This window comes from Myripristis murdjan, chromosome 7 (genome assembly GCF_902150065.1).
Source record: "Myripristis murdjan chromosome 7, fMyrMur1.1, whole genome shotgun sequence".
Classification (NCBI taxonomy): Eukaryota; Metazoa; Chordata; class Actinopteri; order Holocentriformes; family Holocentridae; genus Myripristis; species Myripristis murdjan.
In genome coordinates this window covers 34,308,705-34,336,044 of record NC_043986.1, presented here as the reverse complement: position 1 = coordinate 34,336,044, position 27,340 = coordinate 34,308,705, and the positions used below count along the sequence as shown (strand labels likewise).

Genomic DNA, 27,340 nt, shown 5'->3' with positions numbered 1-27,340 from the left:
AAAGTAGATACTGTGGACTTAAAAATTCAGTCTTTATTTGAAATGATTTTATTCAGTACCTCTTTCAGACTTTAGTCACAGGCTGTGAACAACTGAACTGAAAGCACTTTTTGCCAACATCATTCATACAGTAGCAGCAGCATTGAACATACCCATCAAATTATCATCAAATACAGTAGCAGGAATTCACTTTTACACACAATTATTAAAAAACAAAAACTGAACATGAAATAAAACTTAACATTTGCAACATTTACATGTACACCTTAAATTCTCGATTAAATCCCCTATATACAACCATGGTATCATAAAGTGTATGAACTAGTGATACCTAGTGTTTCTTTGTCTTCTCACGGTTTCTTCTTTTCCTGGTATTCACGGATCTTTTCATGGAATATTCCTGCAGTGAAAAAACAGTAGGATGCATTAGTGTGCACAGTCATACACATTCACAGTCTATGTAACCACTATGTATAGCTTGTGTAGGTTGTCAAGTTGGGATTTCAAAGAGAAAGATGCTAGAACAACTGCACAACTACAAGTTACTTTGGAGGAACTTACATATCAAATCAGTGAGCAAACAGAGTGTTAATGCTAATTTTTTTTCAAACTGTTTACTAATTTTTGACTAATTTTCTGGTAATTCTCGTGTAATTTTTATTCCTTTATTCCTGTAACTGTTTTTTATTGTTATGTTTACTGTGCATTCATCATCATCATCATCATTTTTGTTCTAATTGGTCTTTGTAATTGTTTCCTAATTTTTGACGTTTGGTAATTTTACTGTTTTTCACTGTTATGTTTGCTGTTTATTTTATTTTAGCTATGTTTTTTCTGTTAATCTTCTTCAATTTTTTTTTACTAATGTAAAAAAGAGTGCTTAATTCACTAGACATCGCTACAACACAAAAATATGTATGAGTGATTATTTTAACATTATGTCTTAATCTCACAACTTTAAATGTATTTATCAAATAGGCATATCACGTTTAGACATAATTAAAATAAACCAAAAAATAGCTTCTCATGTGCAAGCCCATGGGACAAAATCACGTCAAGTGGAGATCCATGGGTTAACGAGAGTCAGCCTGGGGTCCAGAACATGAAAACCTCTGATCGTAGGGCATATCTGTAAGTTTGATTACTTTTAGTTTAGTTTATTAAATGCATTTATATCAGGACCTATGTACAAAATACATCAATCTCTTACAAGGAGAAAAGATACTCTGTACCAACTACACACGTACACAGTACTTGAACACACTCAGAGGTCTCAGCAGAGAGGTCCTCTTTCATTGCTATGGGTTAGACCCTCCTCCTATACTTGAGCCACAACTCCATAAAGCCATGAACAGTTTTTATAGAAATTTGTGGGAGTCGTTCTTGGACTAAGCAGAGTGGATTATTTGGTGGTGTGGGTTAGCCCTGCCATCTCGCTCTGTTGGTCCATCAGTTCATTGGTACACAGAAATCTATCCATTCAACTTTCTACCTCTGAAGCTGAAATTTGCTGTGGAGGTCAAGTGAGATTGTGTGAGTGTGTGTGTGAATGCATTAACACGTGGATGGCATGCACATATGTGGTTGCAGATATTGCAAATTTGTGCATGTTTATCTAAGAGTTGTGTGCACAGTGCTCACCTTGCTGTGGTCCAGACTGTTGTTGCTCCACCTCCTGGATGAACAGGTCAAACATCTGAGTCTGAATGAACTTCTTCACAAAATGTCGAGTAGTCTTGGACTTGATGGCCTTGTAGAAACTTCTCCTGTCAAACACTCCCCGCTCTCCAGGACCACGTCGTTTGACGTATGAGTTATAATGGCCGACTGTTTTCACAAAGAAGGGCAGGAAGGCCTCGGAGACCACCCGGTTAAACTCCTCCACAGCTGAAACAAATGAAATACTGGTTTCAAAGAGATTTTGTGTAGACAAAAATCGATGACACATCTACAATGAATCTATTCATGATATTTTGAACTGCACAGCATGTCCAGTGGCGGTTGCCCTTTGGAAAATACAGACTTGTGTTTTATTTCCCATGTACTTACTTGTTCCTTCTGTTCTGTCTCTCAGTGCCTCCAGGATTTCAATTTGGAGCTTTGGGGGCAGAATAGACTTCTCATCGCCAACCTGGAAGCAGGAGCAATTTGAGGGTGGACAAAACTTTTCAAACATTTTTAGAATGGTATTTGTTGTTAGTCATGATAACACAAACATTATAGTATTTTCACACTCTTACTGAAACAATGAATGTCTCCTTTTTGTCCTTTGATAAATCCACCACAAGCAGCTGTGTTAAAGAGAGAAGAAAGAGAAGACTGAACAGACTCATCAAACATTAATCCCCTACTAATGTCTCTGAGGTCCCAGTCACATTAGAGCAAAATACGGCTGCCACGCCTCATCTTAGTGCTAATCCGGTCAAGTTCAAAATGTTTGTCTATGCTTAATAACTGGTGGTATTGAGTCCTGCTCAAAACAGCAACCGAACTTGGTGTCTACTTACCATGGATGATGAGTGAGCTTTTTAACCAGAATTTTTAATAAGGAACAGAGATGGCGTGAGAACGTTTTTTGGCATATAAGTTTACCATGAAGGCCTGCGAGTAAACCTTTCCTCGCCTGGGATTCAAGACACTTCCCCTTGAATACTTAATACAAATAAAATGCAATACTGGTGAATTAACCCTTTAAAATCCCCCAAAGCCTGTCCTTTTACAAATTCACTAAAAACTAGCTCTAAGGTGTAAGATCATTCTGCCCTGAAGACAATGATTTGTCGGGTTCTTCAGTATAACTCACATCACTTTGGTCGGTGACCAGATCCAGCAGATGTTTCTGGACCCCCAACATGTAGGGGGTAGGTGCCATCACTATGTCAATGAGGATTTCTGGAATGATTGAGATGAAGGTGTGTTGCCAGGTAAATGGGTAGAGGAGTGCTGCTACTGCATGAAGGACTTGGGATAAAGTGCTGTAGAGAGACAGGAAAGTTCTGATAAAAACCTTTTAGTTCATAAAAAAAATGTATTTTCACCTGAGTTTCAAGCAGATATTTCTTTTTTTGCTTTTGTTAGTATAGCCAGTATGAGGCAATACAACTTAAAAACTATGAAGAACCACAAACAGCTTGGTGGATTATGAAGTAACATGGTTAAGTATTGGTATTTATTGGTTGCAACTTTTGCTTTCAATATCCCAGAGCCAATCTAGGTCATAAGACATGGATAAATTTGAGTTTTTCTACATAGCTTGTATATGTCTTTAAGTGCATAGGTGTGCAGGTCATACCCCAATTCATCAGCAACGAAGATAATCCGTCTCTCTAGGATGACAGCAGCGAACACCAGTAACACCTCCTCATCTGTTAGGCAGCGGAAGAGTGTCATGAAGTTGACGTGCTCTAGCCACGAATCCAGTGGTCGAGTCAGCCTGATGATCTAGTGGAGAGTCACCACTGTCACAACTGTGTCAACACTGTTAACAGTGTGCCATCACTGGGTTGCAGATGGCTTTTGGATTGAAGCTCTTGATAACCAAATTTAATGCCAAGATTCAAAATTTTTCATTCCAAAAATGAAACAGCTGTTAGAGCATGGAATAATGAAACAAAGGGTGCTATGGCTGAAAAACACCACAAACACAGGAGAAGACAGCATCATATCACAGAGTAATTAAATACCAATCTAATAATAATGATAATACTAATCAATATAGCTGCAAGCTGTGACGGTAGAGTTTTGAGCACAACATGCCACATGAGAGAAAGAGGCATAGAGCCACAGAATCCTACAATTAAAAAAAAATAAAATAAATAAAAAATAAAAATCTTTAAAGAATACAACTCACAATTCAAAGGCTTTCGGCAAAATATAAAAATGAGGTGTTTTAGTGCCACCATCTGGCCAATTAGTGCAATTGTTGAAGATGGGCCATGCAGTTGATGAGTTAGAGCCATTTGTCTAATTAGCGACTTTCATTAGATAATTATGGTCATGTTGTGGACATGTACTGGAAAATAAAGGGTACCCTTTCTGCAGCTTTGTCTGATGATGATGATGATGATGATGATATGTAAAAATTATGACATTAAAACAAAAACAACTGAGGAAGATTAAGTCACACCAAACAACAACAACAACAACAACAACAATAACAACAACAAAGAAACAAACAAAAAAACCTGTTTAACATAAAATTCAAATCTGATGGAAAATCTTGTTGACAAAAATGGGTGGGGCTTGCCTACACGGCATCTTGACACAAGGAATCTAGGAAACATTTTGTTCCAGTGATTTACAGGTCAAACGTAAAGGCCAAAATGTGAAACGTAGCTGTTACACTGGCATCATTTGGCCATCGATGCACATATATATATATATTTTTGCTAACATAAGTATAAAACCTGATAAATACAGGACACAGTCCATGAGAAATTGCTATTTTTATTAGTGACATCAGCAGCCAGCTTAGGTGGCTAATTACAGTCATGCTGCAAAATGATCAAAAAACAGAAGATATGCTTTGTTTAGCTTGGACTGATTACATTGAGTACAAATATTGGCGGAAACAAGTCAAAAACTGAAGAAGTGCAAAAACTGTGTTGCGTAATATTCAAAATGGTGGAAAATCTGGTCAGTTATGGGCCAACTGAGCAAACATTCAAACCTTCCTGTCAAGTTTAGCTGTTGGGGGTCGTAAGGTTTCTGAGCTCCAGACACTTTTGTCCACTGCTGTGTGGCTGCTAGTGGTAATAATTTCAGTGTGTATTCTAGGGTTAAGCACCCAACTCAGTGTAAGAACTATAAGTAAATCCATACTTGTTAGCGTGCCATTGTGTTTTCCATGCTCCCTGGTCAAACAGTCAACTTAACTGTAAACTGCTGGCTGCCTGTCGATATTTTCATCTTATCTCTGCTGAAGTCTAGCATATGGACTAATTACAAGCACAGTCTCAGTTCATTACCCCTGCCTTTAGTGCCACTGTGGACAAGGAGCTTTTCAAAGCATGTTTTTTGTTTGTTCCTATATGAAAGCTGATGTGGGCTAATGTGTGAGCTGCCTGTACAACAGAATCAAACATGGAATGCAGCATGATGAGACAAACCTTTGTGGGATTTTGACCTTAGGGAAAAGTTTAGTAATGTGGGACAGGTTCAAACACAACTCTACACTGACACACCCACATGCAATACCTCATTTCATGAAGTAAGCGGGTTGGACTAGACAGTTTCTATTATGTGTGTGTGTATGTGCACGTACCTACATTTGCATGTGCATATTTTGTCAAACCAGTTGCATAAGCAGTTGCACTGAACCAGTTTCTAAACAAGCAAACAATTGTGTTTACATATGCTTCATCACTTTTTTTTTTTTTTTTTTTTTTTTACCTGTAATTAGCTTTTAATTTCTCATCATTTGTATTTTGAAAAGTTTATTTTATTATTTCACAATCTTCCTTAAAAATGGGAGAGAGGGGCTACTTTGAATAGTGGTGAAAACCAGACTTAAGCCCACATCATGACAATCACAGCACAACAGTGTTTTCATTCATGTTCATGCTTATCACCTCTGCCTGGCTGGACAGCTTTGTTACCCTCTCCACTATTCTTTTCTACTCTTTTCTCCTTCTGAGCTGGGCTTTCTTGCTTCCTTTTCTTGCACCTACAGTGTGAGAGACTATGGTTACTCAGTCTCCTGCTCCTCTCCATGAATACAATTCTTGCATGATAACAGCAACCTTCTACTGTCTGACTGGACCTGTTAACATTTAGCCATGCAAACCTAACCAAAGTCAATGTATTTGCCTTTTTATTGGTGGAGTAGTTAACCACCTATTTAGGCTGGAATAAAAAGTTAGGACAAAAAATAATAAAACTCCAAAACTGCATAAAAACCAAAGCTGTGAAACTGAATGAAATGAGCAGATTCAAAAAGATCATAACTTAACTGCTGATGGACATGAAGTCTGATTGTGTTTGATAAAGCATATAAAATGCTTGTAATTGCTGTAACACTGTCCTAGATTAATCAGGCAGCACAAATGAACTTATCATTATGTTTGTATTTATTTATTTAGTAAAAATGTAAATGAAAAAAGAAAAAAAAAAAACAGATTTGAAGTCTACAACATCACTTAAACTTTGAGAGCTCTCTTAAGCCAAGGAGACAGAAGTTTTGGTAGAAACATGAGGCTCAGTCTTACCTCAGTACCAGACTCAGGGATGAAACTCTTAATCTCCACAGTGTTGCCTGGAGCTGGGAATGAAGACTCTCTCAGCTTCTGCATGAATGGGTAGATCATGGCCATGGAGATCTGCCGCCGCTTTTCTACCTCATCAAAAATCTGCAGACAGAGGAGCACACAGCATAATCTGCAACAGTAATATTAAACACTACTAATAAAACTACTATTACTACTGATAATAATAATAATAATAATAATAATAGTGCCCCAAGCAGTGATTGTGGGCTTTCAGCACAAACTGTTCAAGCGTTGTAGGCCAACATGTGAAAACCTTAATCATGTGGGTGTGTCTTGGCCAGAACATGAAATTCATAATACTGCATAACAATATGGTTAAACTGATCAGAAAACAACATGGATCCCATGTATTGATTGGTCTGATAATGCTGTGAAAAATTTTTTAGTGGCAAAAGGTTATTGCAAAATTCAAAATTTCTGTCAACCTTGTTGACAGAAATGAACCCACGACCTACCTGAATAGATGTGTCGACACACTGAAACCAGGAAAAACATACGTTTGTTCCTGTGTTTTACGGTTGTAAAGTTAAAGGCCAAAATTGCTGTAATACCATGTGGCCAATCGGTGTCATTTTTGCAGACATCCTTGTTGACATCCTTTTCGACAAAGGTGTCAGGTTTGGTGATAATAAGATAAGATAAGAGACTCTACATTGAAAGAAGCTGTGACTTGATGAAAGTCTAATACACAACTCTTGGAGAGAGTTGCAATATTTTACAGTTTGTCAGTATGATTCAACTTCCTCAGCGTCTTACTCAACACCTCTGAAAGAGATTACAGGCTTTATCTACTAATGTTTTGCACCATTGCAAAAGCTCTTTTGGCATTAATAAGTGATTAATGGCTTACAGTGGTGAGACTGGGCATATAATTATATATACACTATATTACCAAAAGTATTCGCTCACCCATTCAAATGATCAGAATCAGGTGTCCTAATCACTTGGCCTGGCCACAGGTGTATAAAATCAAGCACTCAGGCATGCAGACTGTGAAACAAGACATTTGTGAAAGAATGGGCCGCTCTCAGGAGCTCAGTGAATTCCAGCGTGGAACTGTCATAGGATGCCACCTGTGCAACAAATCCAGTCGTGAAATTTCCTCGCTCCTAAATATTCCACAGTCAACTGTCAGCTCTATTATAACAAAATGGAAGCGTTTGGGAACAACAGCAACTCAGCCACCAAGTGGTAGGCCACGTAAAGTGACGGAGAGGGGTCAGCGGATGCTGAAGCGCATAGTGCAAAGAGGTCGCCGACTTTCTGCACAGTCAATTGCTACAGAGCTACAAACTTCATGTGACCTTCAGATTAGCCCAAGTACAGTACGCAGAGAGCTTCATGGAATGGGTTTCCATGGCCGAGCAGCTGCAGCCAAGCCACACATCACCAAGTGCAATGCAAAGCGTCGGATGCAATGGTGTAAAGCACGCCGCCACTGGCCTCTAGAGCAGTGGAGACGCGTTCTCTGGAGTGATGAATCACGCTTTTCCATCTGGCAATCTGATGGACGAGTCTGGGTTTGGAGGTTGCCAGGAGAACGGTACATTTCAGACTGCATTGTGCCGACTGTGAAATTTGGTGGAGGAGGAATTATGGTGTGGGGTTGTTTTTCAGGAGCTGGGCTTGGCCCCTTAGTTCCAGTGAAAGGAACTTTGAATGCTTCAGGATACCAAAACATTTTGGACAATTCCATGCTCCCAACCTTGTGGGAACAGTTTGGAGCGGGCCCCTTCCTCTTCCAACATGACTGTGCACCAGTGCACAAAGCAAGGTCCATAAAGACATGGATGACAGAGTCTGGTGTGGATGAACTTGACTGGCCTGCACAGAGTCCTGACCTCAACCCGATAGAACACCTTTGGGATGAATTAGAGCGGAGACTGAGAGCCAGGCCTTCTCGACCAACATCAGTGTGTGACCTCACCAATGCGCTTTTGGAAGAATGGTCAAAAATTCCTATAAACACTCTCCTCAACCTTGTGGACAGTCTTCCCAGAAGAGTTGAAGCTGTAATAGCTGCAAAAGGTGGACCGACATCATATTGAACTCTATGGGTTAGGAATGGGATGGCACTTCAGTTCATAGTATGAGTAAAGGCAGGTGAGCGAATACTTTTGGTAATATAGTGTATTTACAAGCTTCCCTCTCAAACTGAAAAAAAGTCAGAGAGGATAATAGTAATGAAGCACCTTTTCAGATGTATCAAGGATAAAGGGAAACATAAGACAGACAAGTCATACCCTTTCTTCTTTCTGTCAGTGATAGCACATTTTGCTCCTTCCACAGTTCTACTTCTAAGATGCTAATCCATAGATCAGTGCTGCCACATTTTCATGTGGCAGCAATACTGTTTGCAGAAAGGAAATGGCATGCCGTTTCCTGAAAGATGCATAAGCAAATCAGCTGTTTGTGATGTGCAGGGCACATGTTAACACGGAAATTCACAGCTGTGTTCATTTTGATACTGGCTCCTAGTAGACAGTGAAGTTCTAAACAGGTCTAAAAATTTAAGCCCAGTACAGCAAGCTAAAGCAAATAAATCTGCTCTTTACTTTTACCTTACACTTAAAGTTGGAAGACCCTTAAAGAGACTTCAACTTTAAGATGTGTTCAGTTGAAATTACTCTTGAACTCTCTCACCTTGGAGAAGAGGCCAAAACAAGCCAGTCTGCTGATTATACAGTATGCCTCAGGTGGACGAGCTCCATTCCCATTGGGCTGTAGATCAGAAAGAACAAGAGAATCATTATATAAATAAATTCAAAATGGTGCCACACAGTATAAGAAATCAGTCAACACACTGACCAGTAACCTCCTACAGTATCCATTTCTTCTGCTGCCATCAATCTCAGTCAGGACAAAGGAGAAGGTCTCGCTGGGTACAGACAAAAGAGTCACAGGTTAAACAAGGACACAAAGTGTCATAAATGCAAAGCACCCTCTGAGTTCCTCTTTATTTATTACGGCAAGTCAAGGCACACCTCTCTCTCTGGGCCTTTTCTCCAATAATTAAGACCTCAGTTTTATCTTTGTCCAACTGCAGGAAATTGTGGGACATCCACAAGTTGATATGATCAGTGCACTGGACCAGTTTGTCAAGAGGGCTGAAATCATCAGGTAATATAGTAATGTACAATTGTGTATTGTTGGCATAGCTGTGAAAATTAATCCCATGTTTTCTAATGATATTTCCCAGCAGCAGCAGCACACAGAGACTGAACAAGCTGTGTCCTAGAATAGATCCTTGAGGTAACCCCATGCTATGCTAGCCTTCATTGAGGAGTGGTCAGTGAAGACAAAGATACGACCTAAACCAATCTAAAACTGAGCCAGAGGCCAACACAAGTCTAGTAGTCTGTTAAGGATGTCATGCTCGACTATTAAATGGAGCACTTTAGTCTAAACATACTAATACTGAAAGTTTTTTGTCGACCATATTCAATCTGATGTCATTTACAACTTTTACTAGTGCTGTCTCAGTGCTAAGGTAACAACAAAAGCCTGATTAGAACTTTTCACATATACAGCTGAAATTTTGTCTTTTAGTTGTTTAAATATTAATTTCAAAAGAAATTTACTCATTAGCTCAATGAGGTGCGCTGCATCTAAAAAGTGACAAGGTGACTGTCAGCGGTTTGATTTTACCTGTGGTATTCTGTCAAAGGAGCCCAGTTGATGCCCTCAGGGAAACAAAACAGAGTGATTGCCTTGAGCGTCTTCTCTTCCTCTTCCTTTTGGAACTTTACCATTCCATCTCTCTGAGTGCACGTGCGCACACACACACACACACACACACACACACACACACACTTTTATCTATATTCTTGCTGTCTACTTATTTCCTTGAAACACTATTAATACAAAGCAAACCAATCCCTATAACATTTTAAAAGAATTAGATTTTGCAAAACTGTTGCAATTTGTCTGCACTATATATATATGTTGCGATATGACAAAATACAGGAAACTTCACTGGATGCATGCAGTGTGTTATTCACTTACATATATGCGATTAACAATTAGTGTTGTACAATACAGGAAAAAAACAACATTATTTAAACTCATCAGATTTCAATTTCTCCCTTTCTCCTCATAACTAAATGGCTGAGATGTTCCCAGTTGCCATATTGCTTGCAATTAAAAGAAGAAGAAGAAGAAGAAGAAGAAGAAGAAGGACTTAACTTGCAAAACTAGAACTAGAGTTTGGGTTCAACTGACCTTGGGGAATTGGTATTTGATCTGAGGTTGGTAGTCTCCCTCCTTGGTCTTCTTGAGGCTAACCACAACTAGGTACTCAAAAAAGTACTGGCCACTGGCATAGCGTTGCTCCCTGGCTGTGCTGTCCACTGCCACAGGGCCCAGTGGCTCTGGAGGTGCAAGGTCTTTCACTCCTTGATAAAACACATAACAGATGAAACCAGATGAGATAAGAACAGATGAGAACAGATGAGAACACATAAGAACCAACTAGCTAGCAAGTTAACCAAATTAACAATAACTACAAATCAGAAATGGCTAGTAAACATATTAGCCAATGAAAACATGTCTATTATTGTTGTCTGTACTCTGCATGTTGTGTCTTTATTAATGCATATACTGTGATTTACTGTGATATGTTTTAACCAACGTGTGAAGCCAAAGGCAAATTTCCACATCTGTGGACAATAAAGATTATCTATCCTATCTATCTATCTTCTATAGGAGCCAAACGTATCATACACCAAAATGTTTGGTGTTTTCTCCTGAGTCTAGCCATACCAAGCATGAAACAAAGGACACCATCTGTGGACGTAAGCACTGATGCCATGTTCACAGGTTTTCTAGCAGCTGTTCACAGGGATATCTTGCTCTACAACCTCTTTATGTCTGTGTTCATTCCCGCATTTTTGAACAAATAAACAAATGATGCACATCTACTTATTCAGTGTCTTCTCTTGAATCTAAGGATACCAGAAATGAAGCAATCAGACATTTACTTTTCCCATAACAAGCTTGGGAAGGGCAGCTTTCCAGCAGAGAATTGCTTTAGTTGACCCATTATTTCTGTGCTTGTTTGCAAATTTTTATACAAAGATACACATTTTATCCATCAAAACTGTTCACTGTTTGCCTGGAATTCTTCAAAGTCTTGAATTTTGCATTTTATCCTTTAAAGTTGACAAATTACTTTACATACTCGTCTACATTTCAAATACATTTTATATTCTGTTATGTTGTCTACTGTGTTATTTCCATATTCAGGTCCTCTGTGTATGCTAAATTGGTACAGACATGTCACCAGAGCTGCTGCAGGGTCTCCTCTCCTTCTACTCCAAAGCCAATCAGGTAGAAATGTGATTCTCTGGTAAGCTGTATTTACTGTGGGGCAACCTTGTACTTTCCCTGTACTTACTGTGAACAAGATATGACAAAAGCATCTCTATTTTGCAGCCCTTGTTGCCTGTAGTTACCACATAACTACAGGCTATAAGCTCCAGGAAAATGATTTGTTCCCCTGTAATTATTTTTTGGTATGGGGTAGTTACAGCAGTAGTTACATGATAACTAATTGAAAGTATTACCCTTTTATTCCCACAATCTTTACTTTGTCACTATCTTGTGTTTAGCTCATAATTACAAAATAGTGAAACAATTTGCGGGCTGTAAAATGAAGTGCTTTCATTTTCCTTTGGTCTGTGTGAAAATATCCAGCAATTTAAAGCAACCGTCAATGAGAAAAGCAAGTATCAACTGAGAGCAGGAGATACAGAATGACCCTTGTGTGGTGTGGTGAAGTAAAATAGTTCTTACGATCGTTTTTGCGCCGCCGGAGAGACGACCACATGTTACTAAACCTCTTGAGGCCTCCTCGTTCTCTTCCTCTGTCTTCAGCAGATAGGATGCTGCCTGTTGGGGAGCCAGCAGCAGACGGTACTAGTACTCATTTGCAACCACGTTAACAAGCTGGTCTATTCTTTCTCCTTTTCTCTTATCTAAGTGTGGGAGTGTGTGAACGTTCATCGTCTCTGAGGGGTGATCAGATTACACAGTACACATTGTGTGAGTTTCGTTGTGTTTTTGTTGCTTTAGGAAAAGTCGACTCAGGATATACATTTAACAAATGATAACTTTACTTTTAGAAAAAAAAGGGTTGTATTGTTAATTTTCCTCAGTTTCATCTGTACTTATTTCCCTCTCTCTTAAATTAGTTTATTTTTACTTCATTTTTATTGTAATTATTACTCAGAAAATATTAAAATTGGCAAAATAAAAAGTATAAAAGTGAAAAAATATATTTAAAATTAACCTACAAGCAAATTACCACAATATTACCACAAAATTATCCCCAAAATTTGTAAAAATATATAAATTAAATTAAATTAAATTAAAGGGTTTTAACAAAGTTCTCCCATGCTCAGAAAGAAAGATTAGAATTCTGAAATATTTTATTTGGAAAACCAAAGTCTTTTTAGCTATGATTTGAGAAAATATGAATTACATTTGAGCTCAACAATAAACAGGTGTATGATATGTCAGGAATCCTCCTCAGTGTACTTACCCTCCTTCCCGCTGACATCAGAGACCAAGTCATTTTTGGGCTGTTCACCTTGGCAAAGGAGAAAAAAAAATTACATATAAATAATTTATGACATATAATTATTATACAACTCTGAGAGACTCTTTGCCTTTGAAACGGTGTTTTCTACTTCATTTCATTTTCACTATTAGGCATAAAAAGTTCAGTTTCAGTTCTGTATTTGTACTGACCACGACTGTCAGTGGTAGAGCAGCTGCCATCACCATATGTCCTGCTGGCTGATTTACACTGCAGGTTAGTTTTAACAAGACAGGTGCATCATATTAATCATTAAAGTAACAGTACAGTCTACTGTGCTCACTCATTTGTTTACCTCGGAGTCTGAAACAAGAACTTACTCTTTTGTTTGTCTCTGCTTCTGTGACAGAATGGAAGTACTGATGCTGCATTAAAGGCATATGGGAGGGACAAACTGTTCACTTCAGCTTTACAGCAAAAGGGAAGGTTTTAATTGCTGGGAGGTGCTTGGACTATTATATTTTTGCAATTTTCATCAATTTTTGTTGCATCCCTTTATACAAACCAAGGTAAGAGACTACCTATGCTCTACTAAATAGGCTAATTGTGTCAAAGATTTACTGACTGACAGTTTTATTTTCGTGTCCTGCAGACAAGGTGCCGAACCCACAAGACATCAGAAATACAGTTGCAATGGTAAAAACAACTTCATTACATAATTACTAAAACAAAATATGCTGTCCTCTCTTCCAAGCTTGGCAAATAAAATCAGCTACAAGAAAGTTCCCTCCCTGAAGCACAACTCAAGTATTTCTTAATAATCCAGCCTAAAGAAATCAACAGAAATGGAGGACACTTCAATAAAAAAGTGCATTTATAATAAATCAAAAACTGAACCCCATTCTCAATTTGACCTAACTCACAGCAAACAAAGTCTACCCTCCTCTGGAGTGGCATGACCAATAATATAATAATGTTCCTGACCACAACTGTGCATAAAAGGATCTTTGTCTTATTTAAATTACACTTAACATAAGGCTCTATTCTGTACTTATTCTTTATGAGATAATACATTTGTAATTTTTGTTTATACCATACATCAACATACCATTTTTCATAGTATGTGGGAAACATTTTGAAATAGCACAATGAATGAATTCATAAACGAATGCATTCTTTTGGGTGGCAGAAGAAATCCAAGATATCCACAAATCTAAAACATATGAGCCAGATTCCTGTGTACAGTATTTCTTTGGAAACACGCATATCTAGTCTATGCATGTAGAACGACACATACAAGATGAAAGATGAAACATAATACACAAACAACAGCCATAAGGAATGTCTGTCAGCAAATCTCTGTCAATGAATATTGTTTTCACATGTAGTGATGATGAAGGCAGTCTGTGTCTCTTATCCAGGTAATAGCCAGGTACGATTTCTCCAGATTACATTTACAGCTGGCCACTTCAATGCATCTTTGTTAAACACACATACAGCTGACTGCACTTTGTCAACCACATGACTGTGCATGACAGCACAACCAATCAATCAACAATCTTTAGCCATCTGACATTTCCAGTAGTTCACTTTTTTGGACGTAGAGAGGAAGCATCTTGTCTCACACTCCAGTAATGACATATACTAATGTCTGAAATTACTAAACTCCAATTTATAGATTATGGTTATCTGTTTTGCTTTGATATCAATATCCCAAGATTAAAACAAAATCCAAATTTACCCTTACCCCTGAAATGGTATTTCAACTGACACCAATTGAAATTTGCTTATTATGAGTAAAGTGTTGCACATTATATCAAGAGACGGATCAAAGTAAACTAGTAGCAAGGTTTATTGTGAAGATCCTGCATTCTATTCCCCTTCAACAGTTGAATCACCGTCATTTAGGTCGTATGTACTGCTACTGAGTTTTATTAAAAATGGCTATGATGAGGTAGCCTAGATCTCTGTATTTTAGTACTGTAAGCACAGAACTGAGATTTTATATGATAGCATCTAACTGTGGTTATGTGATTTGGTCAAGTCATTTATTTCAGAGAGAGCACCACAGCATTAACCTGTTTTTGCATTCAACTCATTTGATTTCTTTTTGTGCTCAAATAATATGAAAAGAATTATTTCTTCATAACAGAAACTTGATCAATATAATCATAAACCTTATTGGTAAAAGATACATTTCATTGCAGTTCCCATGTTCAGATGCTCTTTTCAAAACTGAAAAGGTGGATCAGGTTATATTCACTGAACAATGCTGTGGAATTTATAGTTTAATTATTTGATCTTCATAGTATGCAGTATACATTTGTGTTTGTATTTTGTTTTATGAGTCAGTAAGTGTGCTGTTTGAAATAACATTGTATGTTATTATGGAGTAAAATGCTCCTGAAAGAGAATAAAACAGTCTTTAAAAAAACGAATTAATCAAAACAATAATTGAGAGATTAATCCATTATCAAAATAGTCATTATTGCAGCCCTAAACCACCCAATGTTTGTATTGTGGAAAATAAGGGGATTGGCAGCCCAAGTTAACTCTCAGTAAGCCGAGAGCCCTTGTTAGAAATAATTTTGCCCATTATATGAAGAAATATTTTGGTTTTTGTTCCATATTAAATGCTTGTGCTGCATGAAGAAAGCATTTCTTTTTTAAAAAAAAATTGGATCTGGATTATAAAAATTTTCCCCCAAGCTTTTGAAAGAAAACATGGAGACACAGAAATACAGTATTCTTGATAAGTAGCCCAAGGCAGCACAGAGCATCTAATGAGGATATTTTGCCTATACTATAAACCCAGCACCCTACCAAAGTTCAATTTTGCTTTAATAATTAAAGTTAATATATTTAAATAATTATATTTAAAAGGCTCTTTTAAACACTCAAGTGTTCGCACACAAGTGTTCGCACGAACACTCTTGCAAGTGTTTGTGTTAATATATGATTGAATTTATAATGTTGCCAATTTTAACATTATTATCCTTGTTCTAAAATAAAACATTTTAGCTGCTCCCCCACTCCACACACACACACACACACACACACACACACACACACACACACACACACACACACACGCTAATGTGGAAAACGCAACATGATCAGGGGCAACCAAGTATCCAAGTCAAATTGAACACTCAGGCTATTCTGACACTTATTCCCAAATGGCATGAATACAACAGGCAAATGAACTTGTCCTGGACAAGCTAGAGGTGCAGTTGACTTTGTCAAGAGTGAGCCCACTGGATACTGGCCAAGTTTCACTTTCTAGGTCATCTGGTTGGTTCAAAACAACCAGCACAAAAGCTTGGGAGACATATGAGCCCAATGCCCAACCTGTGTTGACAGAGAAACGTATTTGCACTTCTCAATGTCAAAAGTAGCTCCACTTCTTTTATCTGACAGCTGGATGTCACACCTTTATGTACCCATGTGGCTGCCACAAAGGAAAAAAAAACTTTGACCCAAGTAAACTTCCTTAGTTTCTTGCCTGTGTGCATGGTAGCAAGTCTACACAGAAACTATGTCACACCATTTCAATATGATGTGTCAGGGAATGTACAGATTCAGAGTCTGAAATAATGTTTAGTGAGGATTTAAAACATAATATCACGACAGAGCAAACATTTACTAGGCCTATGTGCTCTAACCTAGTCATGTTACGGTAGTCAGCTACGATGTGGGCGTTGACAGCAGTCATGTTTTAGCACAGGCTGAGCCCTGAGGCTACTAAACATGTCCCAACATCTCTAGCAGCCTACCAGTCAGGCAACTGTGTTGAAAAAGTGAAAAAGTCACTTACTCTGCATTCTTCAAAGCCTGATATTTAAGTCTCCCTTACATGTTCTCTTTAATCCAGGACAAAATAAATAAATAAATACGTAACCCTTTCAATTTCACTTTGTCCCATGACCTTGATAAGATAGAGCTCTCTGGCTCATAGTTAGCTCACTGACTTTTCAGTTCAGTTTAGTTTACTGTCATTCAAACATGTTCAAAGCATGAGGGAATGAGGCTCGTTACCCAGGTCAAACAGCGTTCGGGAAAAATAGCATTATGTAAGAATAAATAACGTCACCATAATAAATAATAAAATAACCTAAAAGCCTATAAAACAGAAATAGAACACATGGTTAAAAACCAAGCAGCAATACATGGGTAGTCTGTGTGTTTGATATAAGAATAATTATAAAGTTAGTGTTTCAAACTGAATGTCATTGTAATGAAGACCACAATGAGCTAAAGCATCATTATCCATAGCTCTTTAAAGATATCCAATTTATCTCCTCAGTAAAACCCCAGACTTACAGGCTCTGATAGCCTTCAATTCTCTGCTGTAAACAGCTGTTGCTCGACCTAGCTAGTACACACCATTTAAGGGTATCAAAATCAACTCACACAATCAATAGGAAAGGGTGAGAGGTTTAACAGACAAAAAAAAAAGTTGCCATTACCCTATGCCACATATCCAAGCAGACAGCAAATGTAGCAAAGGTCGGGTCTGTGGTTTTGCAGAGATACTTAACCATTAGGAGAGAAATTCAAACTACACGCGAATCACAACATTTAAATGCAACGCTGTCCATGCTTGGTAAAAGCACACACCCTGTACAGTTCCTACAACTTTTGAGGCCACTCTTCAGTTACGTATATAACAAGTTAGATTTATTTGTATAATTTACAATGCCGCACTTTATTTCAACAATTTGAAAATAATAAAATGGTCCGCCAGCCAGTCTCACTATTTTTCCGCCAGGACACACCGTTGAGAGTAGTTAACAGTTACCACCGCTGAGGTGTCAGCAACTTCGAATATTTTATTGACTTAAGTAATTTTTGCCGGATGGGTTAGTGGACAATAATGTTTTTTAAAACGTATTAGACCGGGCTCTATCAGGTGCCTGCGTTTCCCGATAAGCAAGGCAGGACTGAAGTGTCGGATTTTTAAAAGCAATTTCGCTTACGTGTTCACAGTAGCGTCGACACTGAACGCACAGATCCGGGCTCGCCTGTCGACTCAATCAAGGCGATCAAATGTGAACGTATTAATAGTCTTGGCTGTTCAACACTCACTCCATCTGTTCTTGAAGGCAGTCAGGCCGGTTGGTTTTCGAATTCTCCTCGTCACCCCTCCACTCATGGCTGCTGAACTCTCCACGCAGTGTCCGGCTGACTTCTTAGATGTTTAAAGCGCCATAAAGAACAACACAACAACTGCGCTCTATCGTCTCCATTCCTGCACGCAGCATCCTGGTTGCGCGGCTCTCGCTCACACACAGCCCACGTGCACCTGCAAAAACCTGGAACTACAATATGCGGGTTCCGCGTCCGCACTGCAAGGGAGCGCGCCCACACACTTCTATGCTGCGTTCAGGTGTTTCGGGAAACACGGTAGATTGGATCTGACCCTAATGGAAAATATCGTTTGCCCTCACTGTGACTAATAGAAAATAACGCTCGCGTTTTCACCGGGTTGATATGACTTTAAAATAGCGTTGACCCCAATTTTAATTTTACTTAAGAACTAAGAAAACTCGACGGTCGGTTCTAAAACAAACTTAAGAGTGAACCAGTGCAATCCTTAAGAATGCTCCTCGAATGTTCATGGAAAATATGGAAATATGAAAATATTCAGAGAAAGGAACAGTTTTAGACCATCATGTCCAATAAAGAGACTGATAAGAATACAAGTGCAAGTAAATAATACAGGAGTGGAGGTCTGAGAGAAGATGTTAATTTGCTGAATGGTTTGATGACATCATTACAAATGCCTGTATTTGTCTGTCTTATATTGATCACTTTGTTCTGAAGAAGGCCTGGGCACAAAAGCTCAGTAAATAAAGTAGAGCAAGAATTCTACAAGCATATGTAATTCCCTCAGCTGGTGATTACACAGGAACTCATGTTTGGTGTTTGACCGGACTTATCCAACCTGTTGAAGTCTGTCACCAACAAGGATATAGAGCATTCAGTAACCTATCAGAGCGCTTGCTTCTGGAAGTTACATTTAATATAATTATCGTAATAATTATAATTCTTTATCAGGGTTATTGCTGTGAGCAATCATCATATTGTTGTCCTGCCTATTCTTCTTTTTATTACTTCTTCCTGTTAGTAGTAGTCTTTATAATCCTCAAAGGGCAGTTTGTGTTGCAACAGGAAAGAAAACATACATAAACCTTGGCACACACACACACGCACACACACACACACACACACACATGTGCGCACACACACATACACACACAAAAAGCCATCACAAGCTATTTTAAAACTACAATTGCAGCAGGCATGAGGGATTTGTATCCGCACTTGGGAGAGAGTTGCTGAAATTCATTAAACAAGGAGTGGAGGGGGGCTTCAGGGGACTCTGAGCCTAACCAATTGCCTATGTGTTTACTGGCAGATTTAACAATGAAAAGCATCCTCTGTTTTTAATAGAAATGTTCCCAAGTCAGCAACTAAATTAAATATAAGAACAGACTCAATACAAAACAGGTAAAAGAGAGACATCAGAGCATTACGCACTCCAAAGCAGTGCAGTTTCCTGAGGGAAAGCAAACATTGATTTCCCTATGTACAAACAACATCCACACTTGCCTCACAGCTAAGCCTGTTTTTCAGAGGAGTGCCAAGGCATTTGTTATGGCCTACCAGTTCCACTGGTTCACCGTTGACCACAGTTTGTGTGGGCTAAGGTGGGGCATAGCGAAAGCCATTTTCCATTTCCTTAGACTTTTTGACATTTAGCTGTAGATAGGAACAGTGACACCTGTGGTATCAAATTCCTGTACAACAGGTCCATGAGCCACTTAATCATCATGCAGAAGGCTCAAGATGAAAGAATCTTCCGCAAACGTAATGATATGCCTGGTGTCAAACTTCCACCGACAGGCACCTGGGTACAAAACAAGCAGCAGAGGGGAAAGGACACAGCCTTGTGATAGCCCAGTTAAAGACATTAGGGGTGAACTGCTGACCCACACTCTGACACATATGAGTTAAACAAAACAAACAAACAAAAAAAAAAAATTAAAAATAAATAAATAAATAATTGATTAAATCAATTTTAATTAAATTAAAATCAATCAAATACAATATATTGATTTCATAAAGGTTTATCTGTTGAAATCAGTGTGAATTTTGACAGGCATTTGAATTTCAGTTTTAGTCTTTTGCTGTGTTCAGACCAAACCTGAAGCAAGTTTTCAATGTGGCACGATTACATACAAAGTCAATGCAAAGATGCGAATAGACACAAATTTGTGGCAGGTGACATGAATGATGCAAAATTCCATGCCACCCATGGTGCGAACATGTGACATTGGTGTCATTTGTGTAAGTTGAAATTTTTCAACTTGCGCGAAAAATGTGTGGCCGTAAGTCTGTGACATGAAAACATGGTTCTGAACATGCCATTAGTCATCTCTTGAAATATATTTGGTTTTAGTCAGATTTTAGTCAATTATTTTACATAACTCTTAGTCAGAGGCACTTCAAATAATTTTAGTCACAGTCATTTTAATCAATTAAGTCGTTGCATTTTCTGAGCTTCCTTGGTTTATTGTTGTGGCCACTCCCTCTGCTTGCATTAAGGTGTAGTGTTTGCTTTTTAGGCCTACTAATATTTTATAATAAGTGAGCATCATTTTTAACACTGTATTAACTTTACTTCTGAAACAATACGAAGGATGAACTACTGTATGCCTCAAGTATGTCAGCACTGAAGCACCTTTAGGCTTACTGTGTCAGCTCAGGCAAATGGACACTGTCTTCCTTCCCCATGGAGGAAATTAAGATTAATTTCTCTTGAGGTTGCACCGTGGATGCTGTGTTATAGCTGTGGCTGCACATGTAAAGAAGGATATTCTGGTGTCAGACTTCCTGTGAAAGCTGTTTAGTTGTTTGTTAGGTCATCTTTGTTGGCAATTTTTTCAACAATGTATTTATTGGGTTTTTCAGTAATAAAGACAAATATTGCAGTGATACATTATAAACACATCTTTTAACCTAATCCCCCTCCCCTTCCTCCCTCATTTCCCATTACTGGTAAATAGCCTAAATAAAGTCGGTTGATCACAACTAAAAAATAAAAATACACTAACAGAGATACGTATAGAGACGTATAGGTATATGCTATGTACCTAAGGGCCACCTTAGTAGGACCATCCAGGAAAAAAAATGCAATAAATACTATGGAAATGGCTAATGGAAAGAAAAAACAAACCACCATTTTCTTGTCTTGGTGTGACTCTTCAATCATCTATATCTGCTGTATTTAGATAGCCAATCAGATTATGCCATATTCTCTCAAAGATATCACACCTTTGTTTCAGATTGTATATGATTCTCTCATTTGGGGTACAAGAGGTCAGATCGCTCAGCCAGAGAGAGGGCAATGGTGGGTGATCATTCTTCCATTTAAGAGCTATACATTTATTTGCTATTGCTAAAGCTGGTTTTATAAATTTTATTTTCATGGCCTTCGCTGGTAAACTTAATGTATCCTCTGGTAGAGTTAGCCTTGGTTCAGATGGGATGTTTATTTTAGTTATCCTGGATATGTTTTTTTTTTTAATATTGTATCCCAGTAGTTAGATAATAGCAGACAAGAGCAAAACATGTAAATAAGAGAGCCAACTTCAGATTTACACCTTGGATAGTATTGGGAGATTGTTTGGTTTATTTTACCTAGTCTTTCTGGGGGGTGGTAGACTGTGTCTCAGATTATACTGGGTCAATATATTTCTTTTTTACTGTTAAAAGAAAAGTGTAGTTTGATCATAGTTTGATCCAATCAGCATCCTCAAAGTTATGATTTAAGACAACCTCCCATTTTCCTCTTACCTTAAGCCCTTCCTTCTCTAACAGATCATTAATACCAGCATAGGTGTGTGATATAAACCCTTTGTTTTCTTTTTTGCTAATCAGCATATTATCCAAAGCTTGTTCTGTAATGTGCAAAAGTTTACCTCCCTGTTCTGTTAAAATATTATATCTGAGTTGCAGGAACTTGGGGAAGTGTCTCTCATCAAGTTTATATTTAGCTGTAAGATCTTGATGCAATTAATTCAGCCTATTAAAGACAGCGGAAGATTCACCCACCTGTTAAGCTCTCAATCAGTTTTTTTTTTCCGTAAGCATAATTCAAAGAAAAAGCTTTTCAATGCATGTTGGATATCTGAAGGCCTAAATATGTTAGCATCTCAGCACTCCATTGAAAGAGTATATTACGTCTTGATATATTCCTCCCAGCTACGTTTAGCAACATGCTTGTTTATCTTATATCCTGATATAACACTGTATTCGGTTAAACTTTCTTGTACCACTGGTTTCAATACCTCAGGATTCGTTAAATAAAATAGGACATTGTCTGCATATAACAAAATTTTATGAGAGAGAAGATACCACTGTGCTGTATCACCCTGCCTCCAAAATAATCAGGACCGGGACTCATCCTCTCCTTTATTCTGCTAAAAAGCTTTAAAAACTTTGACAGTATCAGTGTGAGTTTCACAATCAAAGACCTTAGGCCCTATCTTACACCCAGTGCAAAGTGCAACACAAGTGTCTTTGCTAATTTCCATAATAGCAATCTGCCAAGGTGCAAGCACACTTGGCTTCTAAAGGTAATGGGAGATGGCAATCTGATTGGTTCACTGCACACCCAAAACACACCCATGATTTATAAGGGTCTACTAGAGCCAGAGCCCTTGTGTTTTTCATGCTGGCTCACTGCGAAGGCTCTGCTATACTGTAATAAAACATAATCTTAATTAATGTTAGTAGTATCAACATTGTTTACCCTGCTATTTCATGTCAAAATGGCTGCAGTAAAAAGGGTTATTTTACAATATGCACAGATGGGGTACTGTCCAGCTCTCCGTGAGTGGCAACAGCTTTTGTCCCAAAACCTACAGAGTTATGAAACATGCTAAGCACAATACCCAGAAAATCGATCTCACAGATATAGATCCCATTTTCACAGGTGGTCTCATAATTTTTCACTCTCAGATCACTATGCTTCACTCTCCAGAGGAATCAGTTCATTTAATGATAAGCTGTTGAAAGGTTGCTGCATCTAATATCATCTGACACCAAAAGTTCCAATACACATTCCAGTTCTGTATGGTAAATGGTATTATTTGCTCAGTGTGATGAATCAGTAAATTTAGGTTGCTAAACCTACAACTTAGAGGAAGCCTTTATCCTCAATGCTCCATGGTGGGGTATCATTTTTAGACTGGGATTAATTTCCAGCCATTTTTGCATAATTTATTCTCTGCATTATAATGATAAACTGGATTTGTTTAAGTGCCACACCTCATCACAGCCAGATAACACCCATGTTACCTTCTAATCTTCCTGTCTTCCTCAGCTGGACCAGACCACTTTGTTGCTGTGAGGTACCATCTTCATCTCGGACTCTGGCTGAGATTACAATGAAGCAAAAAGATGAAGGGCATAAGTCTGCAGTGTTTGCTTTACCAATAAAGATTAGGAATGATTGGTACTCTTCATTATGAACAAGCTGCTTTGAATTGTTCTTAATAGAGAACTATTGTTATCAGTGATTTGAAGTACCCTTTCTCCAGGATGTCTCTCGTAGTGATGAGAAAGACTTCAACCCTCTTCGCTTTGGAAATCCAGTCTCTTCCAAACTGTGCTGCCTTTCAGCTGAAATTTCACATTAACAACCCAAATAAGTTAAATTAAATGCAAGTATTTCAGTCTTTAAAGAGACAGTTCACTCATTTTGAAAAATGAGAAATTATTTCACTTTCACTTCCCCCCCAGCTGTTCTGTGGGACAGTAGTGGTGCTCTCTCCCTCTCATTGTTACTGAGTGCTGGATACTGGATCCAAATGCTAACTGTTAGCCTCCTACCACTGACATGGACCCCCCCACCCCACCACCACCACCACCACCAGCTAACATTCTGAAAAATAAAAGGGGAACTGTAATAATAGCATCATTTTCAAAATGGGTACACTATCTCTTTAATGATAAGGCAACAGAAATGTTGGACATTTTAGCGTCCAGCCAGAGAGTGGAAGGAAACCATCGTCTTACTTTTGACACGGGGAGATAAAAAGCTGAAACTTCTTTTTTGCTTGATTGGAGACAGCTCTCCTTCCACTGGCTGTGAGAAAAAGACAGAGCAGTGACTGAAATGTCTGTGAAGAGGTAAGTGACTTGAAACCTATGAAAAGTATTGTTTGTGCTGTCACTACAGCACTATATGTTCATATTTCAGTCTACGACTTTGTAGATAAAACATTTGTTTGTTCTCTTGTAAATTTGGAAGATCTGTTGTTAACCAATCTCCAACACAAAGTATGGTGTAATTTACTGATACCACCTGAGGTTATGACATGGGTTTTCTGTGATTCTTTCCACACCACTTCCTTTATACTGATACTGTTAGGCTTTTGCAGAGAACAGTCGTGTTTTGCTCTAGTTTTTTGTTTTATATGTTCAGCACCAATTGGCCATATGGCAGTTAGAGTGATTTTGTAATGAAAGGAAATGTTGCATTGCACTGCATTTGCAATATGCTTGTTTCTCAAAGTTTGCTATTTTGGAATCTTGACCCTATTTTCAGGTTATTTAGCAGCATCCGCTGATGTAGAGACATCACTTCAGGTCACTTCAGTATTGAGCTTGATATCGATGTGCCGCAGCCTCCTGCTCAGTTACAACAGCGGTCAGTGAGACAAGTGTAAATGGTTTTGAAAAACTTAGATGAAGTTACGTTTCTTAAACAGGAAGCTTGGTGTTTATTCTCAGAAGGTTCCTGAAAAAAAAGTGAGATTCAGTGATTCAGTGACCTCTCCATCGTTTTCCTCTCCTGGAAATGTGTGATGCGTCTCGGCGTGATTGCCCCTCTGCACGCGTTTTACATGTTTTTCGTTTTCCTTGCATTAGGTGCAGTAGATTAATACACGTTTAACTTTCTCCCCCTGTCCACACCCTAAGTGACAGCCACAATCAAGTCAAAATTAAAATTAATTGACATTTATTCCACCAAACACATGCTTTTTCAAAAAGTTCAAAATGAAAATCTGACATAGTGGACCATGATTATCCACGATGCAGATTTTTAGAACAAGTGCAGCAGGATGTGTGCATAAAGTCTCAGTGGTGTAGAGATCTTTACTCTGTTAACTCTGGATCAGGAATGGCAGCCCCACTGTCTGGATTGTTCAGTCTACTTCAGGCTTAATTGAAGTTGATATCTTAAAGTTTGTTGGGGTTATATGTATTCCAAAGTGTTGGGTAGGAGAGTACATTTTGAAAAGTTTATATAGAAATTCTTGAACAAAACAAAATAGGTACCACAATCACACCACCAGAGATGATCAAGCAGTTTTTTTAAATGTGTAATTTGATAGGATTTCAAAGTGATGCTGATATTTAGTATCTTGATATGAGAATTTCAAGTCAAGAAATTAAAAAACTCCAGAATTTATATCAGATACTGTGAATTGGCAAATGTAGATATATTTTAGCATGTTTATTATGCTTTTGTTAAAAGTGAAACTACCTTCCCACGTTTTTTCTAGCACACTCTAACCACAGGAAGTAAAAGTCAGGCTTATGAAATGATAGTACCCTGTCAAGATCAAAAGTAGTTTTTGTTATAATTCATCTATACTTCTTCACAGGTAAATATTACTCCTGAACCCAATTACCTAATTTCCCATCTGATTCTGAAGGGGAGAAAAGACCTAGCGACAGGCCCAGTGTTTCTCAATAGTTTAGTTCAGGTTTCTGCTACAATTTTCCACGAACGGACACCTTCATTTTTGCCATTTTCTTTTCTTCCACATTTAAGATATAGATGATGTTATTTCAGCACAGCTAAGTTAAATTCAGCACTCATATCAATCTATGACATGGCAATGGCAATTCAATCACATTCATGATGAGACTAGCGATTTAACCACACTTGATTCTATTCAAAAAAGCAGTGCAACCTCGAGCTCAAACCACACGTAGGTATGCGGAAATAACTCACCAGATGCGAGGACTCCTCCATTTGTTTTGGTTGAGAAGATGAAGGCAATATATTCATACCTACTATATATGCCACTACTGTGTACACGTCTATGTGTGCAAGAGCTCTGGCACAGTTTGAATTATTTCATCCATCAATGCAAAATATCACATCAAAGTGCTCCACTGCACTTTTTCTCAGTGTGTAACTCTCTCTTCCTCTTTCACAGCTCTTGTGCCAGTGTTATCAGTAACAACATTCAGACAGCAAGTGCACTTGTATGAGGAAGTGTGCAGTTGGACTTCAGTCTTTAACCCATAAGGGGAATTTCTTCTTTTAGTCACATGGAGTGGGTGTGCACGTGTATAAAGCCTGATTAAATGCTTTGATGCAAGCTACACAAATTAAAGGGATAGTTCGCCCATTCGAAAAATTTGATTTTATTTCACTTATCCCCTAGCTTACTTGTAGACAGTAATGTTGTCCACCTTCCTCTCATCTTTACTGAGTGCTGGATACTGCAACAGCACAATCATGACAAACAGACAGGGTCTCAGCTAATCGAGTGGCATGTTTTATTCTGCCAGTGGCGGTTCTAGAGCAATTTTACTGAATCAATCAATCAATCAATCTTTATTTGTAGAGCACTTTTCATACATGACATGTAGCATAAAGTGCTTTACATGTTAAAAACACCCCCCGCCCCCCTCCCCACCCCAACCTCTAAACCCCCACCCCACGATTCTCTCTTATATACACACATAGATACACACACACACACACACGCGCACACACTCGCACACACACAGACACACACACATGTACACACACACACACACACACACACACACACACACACACACACACACACACACACACACACATATAATGTTTGTTTGGCTGAGTACAGAGAAACCAGGTCAGGAAGCGCTGCCATCTGCGCTGGGGGCTACCCACGGCCCAGGCCAGGACGCCACAGCTCAGGGGCCCACCAAACTACATGTAGGCAGAGGACCCACGGCACTGCAGCGGGGCACCGCCACAGAGCCACAGAGCCCCCACCCACCCCAGCCGGTGTGCCCCACGAGAAGAGACATCCCAGCCCCAGCCGAGAACAGCCCCCAGCGCAGAGGGCCCCCACTGAGGAAACACTGGATATATGGGATAAAAGTATGAAAACATATAAAATAAGAATATAAAAAAGTATATAGAGAAATAAAAACATATAAAGTAAAAATATATAAGAACATCAATAAAAGCTAAAATAAGCATGTATAAACATATAAGAACATTTAGGTAAGAGCCAAAACAAAAGGTATAGGGTATAAAAAAAGCATTAAATAAATAAAAGTCAGGTTAAAAGAAGGAGCATATTAAGAGCATGGGTTAAAAACCAAATTAAAGAGGTGGGTCTTGAGCCTATTTTTAAAAATATCAACGTTCTCTGCGGCCCTCAGGTGAAGGGGCCTGGCTGGGGCCAGGGGTTTTGTCAGAGGGTCACATTCAACCCGGGGCAAAAAA

The 27,340-nt window shown here is 38.5% G+C and overlaps 1 protein-coding gene across 2 annotated transcripts; it reads right to left on the bottom strand.

Annotated features, from left to right (window-relative positions):
- Positions 1–20: 20 nt before the first annotated feature.
- dennd2da (DENN/MADD domain containing 2Da) lies at positions 21–26,004 on the bottom strand. Of its 2 annotated transcripts, XM_030056777.1 has the most exons (17): positions 25,841–26,004; positions 23,893–23,962; positions 23,404–23,496; positions 23,173–23,250; positions 12,808–12,855; positions 12,060–12,155; positions 10,488–10,660; positions 9,915–10,027; positions 9,075–9,144; positions 8,910–8,987; positions 6,207–6,347; positions 3,293–3,441; positions 2,804–2,975; positions 2,241–2,291; positions 2,050–2,131; positions 1,642–1,887; positions 21–400 (listed from the first exon to the last, which is right to left on the bottom strand). In XM_030056777.1, the coding sequence occupies exons 1-17, from the start codon at positions 25,895–25,897 to the stop codon at positions 351–353; spliced, it is 1,767 nt and encodes a 588-aa protein (XP_029912637.1). In that variant the 5' UTR covers positions 25,898–26,004; the 3' UTR covers positions 21–350. The 2 variants fall into 2 exon arrangements, with proteins under 2 accessions (XP_029912637.1, XP_029912638.1); XM_030056778.1 differs by lacking the exons at positions 23,173–23,250; positions 23,404–23,496; positions 23,893–23,962; positions 25,841–26,004 and adding an exon at positions 17,893–18,162.
- Positions 26,005–27,340: the final 1,336 nt, after the last annotated feature.

Excerpts from the sequence above, each read along its gene's own strand:
- dennd2da (XM_030056777.1), bottom strand. The coding sequence starts at position 25,897 with ATGAATATATTGCCTTCATCTTCTCAACCAAAACAAATGGAGGAGTCC. Across the intron at positions 23,251-23,403 it reads AGAGACATCCTGGAGAAAGG|CCAGAGTCCGAGATGAAGAT; the intron begins GTACTTCAAATC and ends TTGTAATCTCAG. Across the intron at positions 12,156-12,807 it reads TGATGTCAGCGGGAAGGAGG|GCAGCATCCTATCTGCTGAA; the intron begins GTAAGTACACTG and ends GCTCCCCAACAG.